The 12,109-nt window shown below is 40.4% G+C and overlaps 1 protein-coding gene across 1 annotated transcript; it reads left to right on the top strand.

The window, feature by feature from the left end:
• Positions 1-359: 359 nt before the first annotated feature.
• LOC122673975 (fibrosin-1-like protein) lies at positions 360-6,051 on the top strand. The gene is made up of 2 exons (XM_043871896.1): positions 360-1,059; positions 6,031-6,051. Exon 1 carries the CDS (start codon positions 567-569, stop codon positions 1,041-1,043), a length of 477 nt encoding a protein of 158 aa, XP_043727831.1. The 5' UTR covers positions 360-566; the 3' UTR covers positions 1,044-1,059; positions 6,031-6,051.
• Positions 6,052-12,109: the final 6,058 nt, after the last annotated feature.

Raw genomic sequence — 12,109 nt, 5'->3', positions numbered from 1 at the left:
CTACAGTATTCTATTTAAAACAAATACTAGTCTTAATTGGAATTTTTATTAAACATTTGAGAATTTATATGATTTTATTCCACTCATATAATACCCCACCCCCAATATGCAGTTTAAAAAGGCTGCTTGAAGCGTGTGGTCAGACAATTGTACTACCCCTCCCAAATAACTTAAGAATGGGCCATGCACCCAGGATGTGTGTGTCCAGGTGGCAGTGTGTGTGTGTTTGTGTATGTGGTGGTTTAAGGGTTATTAGTGTGAAGAATCAGGGTCTAAGGTACAATTAGAAGTCTAGTAGTCAGAAGCTAGTTATCTAAATCCTCGCTACTTGAGTATGCTACTTTTGAGTCTAGTCTGTAGACTAGCAGCGTTGCTAGCCGCTGGGAGCTGGCCTGAAATGCAGACCCCGCCCTCCCACTCTCATCTGCTGAATCAGAATGTGCATTTAAACCGAAATCGCAGATGATGGTATGCACTTTAAAGTTTGAGACCACTGATCTACACCACAACTTGCTTTAGATTCATCCCAATACTAGAGTCTCTGGAAGGGCGTGGCCTTAAAGACAATGAGGGCAAACAATGCCTTTTCCAGGTGGACGTTTGATTTTTCTCCCAGGTGCAAAGTCACTGGGCAAGGCAGGGCCGCCGGCCCTCCCGAGCTCACTTCCGGTGCCTCCGGGGCGGGACCGCCGGCAGTCACAGCCCTCCCGCCCTCAGGTGCGGTTCGTTTACTCCACTGGACTGGGAGCCAGGCGGGTGGCTGCACGTGGACACACGTGGACGCTGCCCGCCCAGCCTCCAGTTCCGAAGGCACAAGACGCGGGAAGAGAAGACGGCCGGGCTTCGCGCCCCGGTCCCGGGCACCGCGGACTTGCATCGTAGACCCGAGGCCGTCACCTTCCTCACCACGTCGGTCAGGTAGACCGTGGTCCAGCCGCACCCCCATAGGAGCACCACCACAGCGGAAAACGGAGAAAAGGAGAGCCCCAGCCAAACCACCTGCGGCACCTGCAATCCCAGCGTCTGCTCTTCCGGATTCCTGAACTCCAGAACTGGAAGGTAATGAATTTGTGTTCCTTTAAACTACTGAGTTTGAAGTGGACTGTTATAGCAGCAATAGGAGACCACTACAGCTTTCAGTTAACGCCTCTTTTAAAGGCTGTACATCCTTCCGTCGACTTCCATTGCTTTCAGAAGAACATCAAGGGCTCTAGTTTGACTAAAAGGCTTTTTGTCATTTGTTTTTAACCATTAATTAAGGATCACATCTATTTTGACTCCCTAATTTCCATCCTGTGTGTCATGCCTACAGAAGTATTGTTGTTTTCCCAAATGGCCAGCTTTTCCATGCCCTTGTTCTATTGCACATGCTATGTTCCCTGGCAACATGATCCACTTTCAGTTGTCCATTTAACTCTTACCTGTCCCTGTGAACTCACTTTTAAGGTCATCTCCTATGCAAAGCCTTGCCCCAGCGGTCCAGTCTAGGTTCCCTCTTTCCTAAGTAACACTTGCCACATTATATCCAACTTATATATATCGCTTATCTTCCTGAATTATGAGCTACTTGGGGAGATAATGATGTCATATTTGTGTACCTCCATCATCTATTGCATTGCTTGATTCACAGTAGTCCTCAATAAATGTTTTTTTTTTTTCTGATTTCTTGATTGATTGTTGGCCAACGTCTCAATAGTTTATTCCCATGAATCACCTTTCAAATATGAGTCTATCATATACACAACTGCATGGTGCCCTATCCTGTTGTTTCTCTTAGCTACCATCCTTTTTCTCTCTTTTTCCTGCCAAATAACTTAGGTAGTAAGTGATCTTCAAATGTAGTTTTAATTTTCTTCCTCTCATGACCTCTTAACTCCTTGACATATTCCTTCTATAGTATTGGCTTTTCTTTTTCCAAGGTCCCTATTGATCTCTTTCTGTCTCTGTTTGACCTCTGGGATAACTTTGACAAATCTCTCCCTCCTTCATTTTCCATATAGTTACTGATCATTTCCTACTTCTGTGTGTGTGACTTTTTTGCTAGTTCTTCTTCCTACACCTTAATTCTGGGAATTCCTCCAATATTAAATGCTTAATCCCCGGTTCTTCTGTTTATGCATTTAGTATCTTGAAGTCCTCATCCACCTTCATGGTTTCTCCATCAACTACAAAGATGGGTATGTCTGTAGCCAAGACCTGCTATAGCCTTGTCCATTCAGTAGCTACAGCTGAGTCTCTGCCTGTGTCTAGAAGACAACTGATGTTGATTGAGTTTTCATCAGTAACCCTCCCTCCTTATTTGTCTTCCTCTGTCAGTGACTTCTCTGTTATACTCATTTCTCATTTCATAATTTCTGTTTTTATATTCTTATCTGTTTTCAAATTATTTTTTCTTCAGGTTATCTCTCAGATTTGTCCTTTTTGTTATATTTTTTTCCCTCTATGACCACCATGCTGATCTAAGCCCTCAATACCTTCAGGGCCACTTTATATTTCACTACTTTAATCAACCGTGCCTCTAATATTTCTTTGCTTTAATCAACCATGCATCCCATACTCTTTTCCCTAATTTACAGTGAATCCTGCCACCACTTTTGCATCTAACACTCAACTCATCCAGTACTTTTATGTTATCCTGCCACACAAGAAACTATGGTCAACCTGTATTGGTTATATTGCCATGCCTGTGTGGTCTTCTTAGGCCCAACTAAACATTCAGACTCACTTTGACTATCAAAGGCTACATTAACACAAGCCTACTCAAAGGGAGCAAGGCACAGGTTGCACAGGGCGGTGGGAGGTCTTCTTCTTCAGAGGTAGTTGTAGCAATCTAATAGCTCAGGGGCAAGGGAACTGTCTGGTTTAGAAGTATTGTGCACCACAGGGGCCAATTGTTCTTGCAGTAACCCCACAGTCATGGCTTCCAGGGTCCTTGCAAGGACATGTCAGTTAAAAGAGTGACTGCATTCAGGGAAATCCAAAGTATGGCATCTGTGCCAGTTCTTTAGAGTTCATTTATATTCTCTCCTGGTTCAGGCTCATTTTTACTATAAGCAGTGTTATGTAGTAATATAGCGAACATTTTACCTTTATTAGGTTTTCAGAGGAATAGTGATGGCATATTAATTGAGGGTTAGTGTCTTGTGCAGAAAAGAAAGGATTTTGTTAACTTTTGTCCAAAGTTACCAATCAAGTTGGAACTCTTTTGACTCATTACTAAGGTCAGGTCATTCATAATCTTACTTGACACCCCCTGCCCCATTTATTCAAACCTCCCCAGCTAGCCTTTTCTGATGCCCTCGTCTAATATAGTAAGAATCTCATATATGTTCTTCCTTCATTATAGCCCCCAATTCAGTGCCTGTTCTAATTCTGTTTCTATAATTCTAATTCTGTAATAGGTAAGTAGTCTATTTAAGAAATAGCCACAGAATAATTGAATCTCAGAATTATGAGTAGCATTCCAAATTGATGGCTGGACTTCAGTACTTTGCAGTGATAGAAGATAAATGTAGAAGAAAACAAAACACTTTTTGAACCACTGATGGACTGAGAGAGCACTGTTGCAAAACTTTTTTATAGGGGTGAAAAAACTCATAGCTGAAAGTTTAAACAAAACAGAACAAAAAGCTTCAACCCAAACACATAGCTATATATATGCTAAAAGAAAAAGCACAGTGGGATAAAGTGAGACTCATAAAATTGCTCAGGTTTAAGAAGTGTAGCAGAGGCTCACTTCCCCATGTGAAGGCAGGGAGCAGTGAGGCCAAGCGGAGAATGTGGAACCTGAGGCCTTAGGAGACAGAAGGCAATGGATGTGGTCCAGGCTGACTGGTTGTATGACTTCTGGCAAGTTAATTACCTTTTTCTGTGTTTTATTACATGTTCATGAATGCACATAGTGATATTTTCTCATTATTTACCTGAAGTAGTATGGTCAAGATTAATGAGGTGATATTGTGGAATGTCTCAACTTAACATGGGAGAGAAATTCAACAGAATTATAGGATATTTAAATTTTTCCCATTGGAGATTAAAGAGTAGAGTAAGGAGACAGAGATTTACAAGAAAGCTGCTTTTAATTGTGTCTACATGGGCCAATTAGAACAGAAATCAACACTTTTGCTATGGATTTGATCAATATAGACAAAGTAAATTACCTCAGACTGTCGGGTATTATTTCATTTTTCAGTAAAGTGTTTTGGATCTAAATTATTCTTATACGGGCTTTCATTCCCCCTAGTTTTACTTTTTTTTTTTTTTTTGGTGGAAGAATCAAGAGAAAATCTTTGATCCCTTTTTAAGTATCCCTTTTTGAATATCTTAAAACTATATTTGGACAAACAATATGGGAAAAAGTACTTTTTATAAGAAAGAACAAAATAGAAAATTTTGTGAGCTACACATCTGATGCTTGTGTTGCCAAGGTAAAAGCCAAAGTAGATGGATGAGTTGAAAGATGTGTACATCTTAAATCAGTGCCCAACCTAAATTATATTCCAAGTTAAAGATGCATACTAGAAGTGCACTTAATATATTGTAGTAGGTGGTTTTGAAAGGAAGTAATTAACATACAATAGAAACAGATAACCTTCCTTTCTTAAATAACAAGTTTTCTCAATTAGTAAAAACACAGAGAAGATGCACACTTTGTATGGTATTCTACAGTTGTGAGCTATAGTCACCGGAAAGTAATTAGTCCAATTTCTTCTTCTAAAACACTTGAGCCCCTGTTCTTCTCTCTCTTGTTCACACCAGCTTCAGTAACTATAAGTAATACAGTAGACAGAATTGCTTCCCAGATTGCCTTTATACAGTCTGTGGAGTTTATTACCACACGAGGTCTTCAAGTCATTTATAACAGCTGGATTCAAAATGAGATTGGGAGAATTTTTATAACCAATAACATTTCTATAGTAAAGCAGGTGATTTAAGAGCTTTATGCTTTAGGTCATAAGATCATACTCCAGTTCATAAAATATTAAACCATGGAATTGGAAAGGAAATTTTCCTTGCAAAATATCTTTGAAGACTTTTGATAGAGACCGCTTCTGGTGTCTTATGATAGACAAAAAATGATCTTACAACAAGGGAGTAGGAATGTTGTTAGACGGCAAGTCCAACACTTATATGACACTATAACCAAATATAACAAGCAAACCATCAAGTGAAAATTGAAGTTCTGCTTGGCTGTGTCTATACAGAAACAAAATGACTGGTTAAAAAGGGTGAAAATTCAGTTGAACAAATTATTGATAATATGGAGACATGAAAAGTTCTTTCTGTTTGCTGATCTCAGCTTAAAAATATGAATTCAAGTGAACTTGCTTGTATGTATAAATATAGCCTGCATGCATACATACTCAGTTGTGTCTGACTCTTTACGACCCCATGGACTGTAGCCTGCCAGATGCTTCTGTCCATGGAATTCACTAGGCAAGATTACTGGAGTGGGGAGCCGTTCCCTTCTTCAGGGGATCTTCCCAAGTCAGGGATCAAACCCAGGTCTCATTGCAGGCATATTCTTTACTGTCTGAGCCACCAGGGAAACCCAAAAAAGTGACAAAATGATTAAATTTTTAATGTAAAAATTTCCCACTTTTATTGATTTACCTGAGGTGTTCAGATACAACTTTCTAGTTAGAATTATTTCATGGTTCCTCTGCTAGCTAAACCTATAATGCAATTATTCCTTCCTCAGAGTATGTAGCTTGACTAGGAATTTGATGATTTTAAACCTAATGCAATGCCACTCAGTTTTCAGAACTCCTGACTCTTAGAAAAGGATGGGATATTGTCCGAGTTTAGAGATTGTGGGAGCCTAAAGTGTTGTTCTTGAAATAGGAAAGCTTTTATGTTGACATTGACAGAGAAAAGTCTTGCTTTTTTATTGCACTTTGGATACCCAGAACTGTTGTGGATCAAAATTTGTGATGTCTGATACTATATGATGCAACTAAGTTGTTTTTGATCTATACATATGAAGTGCCAGTAAAAATGTAGAACTCTCTTTGGTTTCTCCTTGTTTAGGTCCTGCTCTCTAATTAAATTGTGGAGACTACTGAGCAGACACATGTTTTGGTGGGTGAAGCTTCATATTTCCATTCTCTACATTTGCTTTTTATTTTGCTTATATTGCTTATTTCCTGAGCTTTATTCTCAAGTACAGAGAGCTTCCCAGGTGATGCTAGTGGTAAAGAACCTGCCTGCCAATGCGAGAGACATAAGAGATGCGGGTTCAATCCCTGAGTCAAGAAGATCCCTTGGAGGAGAGCATGGCAACTGACTCCAGTATTTTTGCCTGGAGAATCCCAAGGACAGAGGAGCCTAGTGGACTACAGTTCATAGGGTCCCAAAGAGTTGGACATGACTGAAGCGACATAGGACGCATGCATAGAGATATGCACTCTGTTGATTTGATTTTAATGTTGGGCAGGAACAGAGCTAATGACCATAGAAACAGATAGCTTTAAAATTGTTTTTTATGTCTATCATGTGTATGTGCTCAGTTGTGTCCAACTCTTTGTGACCCCATAGCCTGTAGCCTGTCAGTCTCCTCTGTCCATGGAATTTTCTAGGCAGGAATACTGGAATGGGTTGCCATTTCCTTCTCCAGAGTATCTTCCATACCCAGGGATCAAACCCGCATCTCCTGTGTCTCCTGTATTGGTAGGAGAATTCTTTACCATCAAATAGCATTTGTCTCCCACACTCTGATTGTACAAAGCCTAGTAGTTCCAGAGAGACATAATAAAGTGAGTTGTTTAGAACAAGTGATTGTTGACATTATATGTCAACTTGACAGGATTATGGGGTGCATAGAAATTTCAGTTCAGTTCAGTTCAGTTCAATTCAGTCACTCAAGCATGTCCGACTCTTTGTAACCCCATGGACTGCAGCACGCCAGGCCTCCCTGTCTATCACCAACTCCTGGCATTTACTCAAACTCATGTCCATTGAGTCAGTGATGCCATCCAACTATCTCATCCTCTGTCATCCCCTTCTTCTCCCACCTTTAGTCTTTTCCAGCATCAGGGTCTTTTCCAATGAGTCAGTTCTTCGCATCAGGTGGCCAAAGTATTGGAGTTTCAGCTTCAGCATCAGTCCTTCCAATGAATATTCAGGACTGATTTCCTTTAGAATGGACTTGTTGGATCTCCTTGCAGTCCAAGGGACTCTCAAGAGTCTTCTCCAATACCACAGTTTAAAATCATCAATTCTTCGGCACTCAGCGTTCTTTATAGTCCAACTCTCACATCCATACATGACTACTGGGAAAACCATAGCTTTGACTAGACTAACCTTTGTTGGCAAAGTAATGCCTCTGCTTTTTAGTATTCTATCTAGGTTGGTCATAACTTTTCTTTCAAGAGTAAGCGTCTTAAAAAAAAAAAAAGAGTAAGCGTCTTTTAATTTCATGGCTGTAGTCACCCTTTGCAGTGATTTTGGAGCCCCCTGAAAATAAAGTCTGTCACTGTTTCCACCATTTCCCCATCTATTGGCTATGAAGTGATGGGACCAGATGCCATGATCTTAGTTTTCTGAATGTTGAGTTTTAAGCCAACTTTTTCACTCTCCTCTTTCACTTTCATCAAGAGGCTCTTTAGTTCTTCACTTTCTGCCATAAGGGTGGTGTCATCTGTGTATTTGAGGTTATTGATATTTTTCCTGACAATCTTGATTCCAGCTTGTGCTTCATGTGGTCTGCATAGAAGTTAAATAAGCAGGGTGACAATATACAGCCTTGACGTACTCCTTTCCCGATTTGGAGCCAGTCTGTCGTTTCATGTCCAGTTCTAACTGTTGCTTCCTGACCTACATACAGATTTCTCAAGAGGCAGAGCAGGTGGTCTGGTATTCCCATCTCTTTAAGAATTTTCCACAGTTTGTTGTGGTCCACACAGTCAAAGGCACTGACATAGTCAATAAAGCAGAAATAGATGTCTTTCTGTTACTCTCTTGCTTTTTCTTTTTCTTCTCTCTTGCTTTTTTGATGATCCATTGTATGTTGGCAATTTGATCTCTGGTTCCTCTGCCTTTCCTAAATCCATCTTGAACATCTGGAAGTTCACAGTTCACGTACTATTGAAGCCTGGCTTGGAGAATTTTGAGCATTACTTTACTAGCGTGTGAGATGAGTGCAATTGTGCGGTAGTTTGAGCATTCTTTGACATGCCTTTCTTTGCGATTGGAATGAAACCTGACCTTTTCCAGTCCTGTGGCCACTGCTGAGGTTTCCAAATTTGTTGGCATATTGAGTGCAGCACTTCCACAGCATCATCTTTTAGGATTTGAAATAGCTCAACTGGAATTATATCACCTCCACTAGCTTTGTTTGTAGTGATGCTTCCTAAGGCCCCCTTGACTTCGAAATTCTAGGATGTCTGGCTCTAGGTGAGTGATCACACCATCATGATTATCTGGGTTGTGAAGATTGTTTTCTGTCTATTATCGCCATCTCTTCTTAATATCTTTTGCTTCTGTTAGGTCCATACCATTTCTGTCCTTTATTGTGCCCATCTTTGCATGAAATATTCCCTTGGTATCTCTAATTTTCTTGAAGAGATCTCTAGTCTTTCCCATTCAATTGTTTTCCTCTATTTCTTTGCATTGATCATTGAGGAAGGCTTTCTTATCTCTTCTTGCTATTCTTTGGAACTCTGCATTCAGATGGGTATATCTTTCCTTTTCTCCTTTGCTTTTGACTTCTCCTCTATTCACAGCTATTTGTAAGGCCTCCTCAGACAACCATTTTGCTTTTTTGCTTTTCTTTTTCTTGCGGATGGTCTTGACTGACCCAGACTTGCCCGTAAGTGTCCAGGAGACTCCGGTAGGCGTGGGTCTGTGATGGCCTGCTGCAGGGCTGGGGGCACTGGATGTAGGAGTGCATGCATGGGACCTTTTGAAGGAGTTAGCCATTATCTTCATCACCTCCACCATGTTTGGCCCCAGGTAAATAACAGGGAGGGAACACAGCCCAACCCATCAACATAAAATTGGATTAAAGATTTACTGAGCATGGCCCCGCCCATCAGAATAAGACCAATTTCTTTCTCAGTCAGTCTCTCCCATTAGGAAGCTTCCATAAGCCTCTTATCCTTCTCCATCAGAGGGCAGACAGAGTGAAAACCACAGTCACAGGAAACTAACCAATCTGATCACATGGACCACAGCCTTGTCTAACTCAGTGAAACTATGAGACATGCCGTGTAGGGCCACCCCAGACGGATGAATCATGGTGGAGAGTTCTGACAAAACGTGGTCCACTGGAGAGGGGTATGGCAAGCCACTTCAGTATTCTTGCCTTGAGAACCCCATGAACAGTATGAAAAGGCAAAAAGATAGGATACTGAAAGATGAACTCCCCAGGTCAATAGGTGCCCAATATACTACTGGAGATCAGTGGAGAAATAACTCCAGAAAGAATGAAGAGACAGAGCCAAAGCAAAAACAGCACCCAGTTGTAGATGTGACTGGTGATAGAAGTAAAGTCTGATGCTGTAAAGAGCAATATTACATAGGAACCTGGAATGTTGTGTCCATGAATCAAGGCAAATTGGAGATGGTCAAATGAAATGGCAAGCATGAATGTCGACGTTTTAGCAATCAGCAAACTAAAATGGACTAGAATGGGTGAATTTAACTCAGATGACCATTTTATCTACTACTGCGGGCAAGAATCCCTTAGAAGAAATGGAGTAGCCATCATAGTCAACAAAAGAGTCCTAAAATGAAGTATTTGGATGCAGTCTCAAAAACGACAGAATGATCTCTGTTCGTTTTCAAGGCAAACCATTCAATATCATGGTAATCCAAGTCTATGCCCTGACCAGTAATGCTGAAGAAGCTTAAGTGGAATGGTTCTATGAAGACCTATAAGACCTTCTAGAACTAACACCCAAAAAAGATGTCCTTTTCATTATAGGGGACCAGAATGCAAAAGTAGGAAGTCAAGAGATACCTGGAGTAACAGGCAAATTTGGCCTTGGAATACAGAGTGAAGCAGAACCAAGGCTAATAGAGTTTTGTCAAGAGAATGCATTGGTCATAGCAAACACCCTCTTCCAACAACACAAGAGAAGACTCCACACATGGATGTCACCAGATGGTCAATAGCGAAGTCAGATTGATTATATTCTTTGCAGTCAGAGATGGAGAAGTTCTGTACAGTGAGCTTACATTTGGCTAAACATTATTTTTGGGTGTGTCTGTGAGGGTGTTCCCAGATGAGATTAGCATTTGCATCAGTGGCGTGAGTCAAGGAGATAGCCTTTCCCAATGTGAGTGAGCATCATTCAATCTATTGATGGCTGAACAAAACAAAAAGGCAGAGGAAGGGAGAATTTGCTCTTTCTTCCTGACTACTGAGCTGAGACATTGGTCTTCTGTCCTTGGGCTGGGGATTACATCATCTGCTTTTGGTTCTCAGGCTTTCGAGCTTGGAAATGGAACCATACCACCGCTTTCCTGGGTCTCCATTTTGCAACTGACAGATCAGAGGACTTCTGAGCCTCTGTAATTGTATAAGTTGATTCCTTATAGTAAATGGCTTTGTATATTTATGTATATCCTGTTGGTTCTCTTTCTCTGTAGGACACTGACTAATAGAACTAGTCAGGGCAGAGATAAGACTAGTTATGAGTCTACTGCTATTTAATCATGCCATGCCTTTGAATGTCTCGCATGGCAACTAATGGAAAAGAGGTGGGCAATAAATGTTTTTGAAATGATGAATGAATACCTAGTAGCTTAAAAAACATTTTGACTTTACATGCACTGAGTAGAGCCTAATAGTAGTTGCAAATCTTCATTGTTCCATTACTAAGTCACTTCAGTTGTGTCCAACTCTGTGTGACCCTACGGACTGCAGCCTGCCAGTCTCCTCTGTCCATGGAGATTCTCTGGGCAAGGATGGGGGAGTTGCATGCCCTCCTCCAGGAGATCCTCCTGACCAAGGGATTGAACCTGCATCTCTTACATTTCCTGCATTGACAGACAGGTTCTTTACCACTAGCATTACTGTTACTAAGTTTAAAAGCTCTCTTCTCCCATTAAAAAATTAAGACTATAACTAGAGAAAAATTGAAAGCCAGCATCATCACATGACTTTCTCTTGTGTTAGGTATTAATTTACATATCAAAACAGAGATAGTAGCCTCTGATGAGTCTTTTATAGGAATTCTTTGTACTTATATATGGCCAGTTCTTGGCACAGGTGGGTAGGAAATTTGAAAAAACTGACCACATTCTGGAGCCTTTAGGCACATGAAGTTTATTAACCATATCTGCAAGATCTTTAGAGGTAACAGTTTCAGTCAATCTAAGCAACATCTTGTCATGAACACAAGGGATAGAGAAGTATTTCCAAATTATACCATGCATATGAATCACCTGGGGAGCTTGTTGAAATGCGGATGTTATGCTTCATAAGTCTGGACTGGGCACTGAGACCTTGAATTTCTAACAAGCTCTCAGATGTTGCTGAAGCTTCCGGTTTGGGGTTCACATGGAGTAGGAAGAAGCTAGCTCCTGGAGAATCTGACTGACTCTTTTGTCTGATTATCTGATTTGCCTCTGGCCTTCTTGGTATTTTGTCAAAGATCTTATATGCTAATAGTGGGACTCCATACTTGCAGCATTTAAATGAGGCTGAAGACTCTTTCTGGTCTTAAAGTTGTCATTTTCTCCTCTAAGCTATGTGAATGATGGTCTCATTCTTTTTTTTTTTCCTTTGTATATGTAGATCCAGAGTCATGTTCTGTCTCATTCTGTGATCATTTTGTGGAATAATATCAGAATTTAGAAGAAAACCCTTTAAATACATAGATACGCAAGTATGTTTGGAAATATGGTTCACTTAAAGATGCATAGTTTAATTTAATGATGAAAAAGGAAAGGGTTTGTTTGATCTAAAGTGGCTGCTATTGGGAATATGGGTAGTATTACTAAAAATTACTCTGGAGCAGAAATTTACATTTTCATTGAAATGACATCTGCATACATACACACATAGACATATACATTTGTAAAGAAAAAAGAAAGAAAAACGTTTTAACCACAAGATGGCAGTAAGATACATTAAAAAAAAAAGGGATTTCAAATGAATAAT

This window comes from Cervus elaphus, chromosome 18, assembly GCF_910594005.1.
Source record: "Cervus elaphus chromosome 18, mCerEla1.1, whole genome shotgun sequence".
NCBI lineage: Eukaryota > Metazoa > Chordata > Mammalia > Artiodactyla > Cervidae > Cervus > Cervus elaphus.
This window is presented reverse-complemented; position numbering and strand designations above follow the sequence as displayed.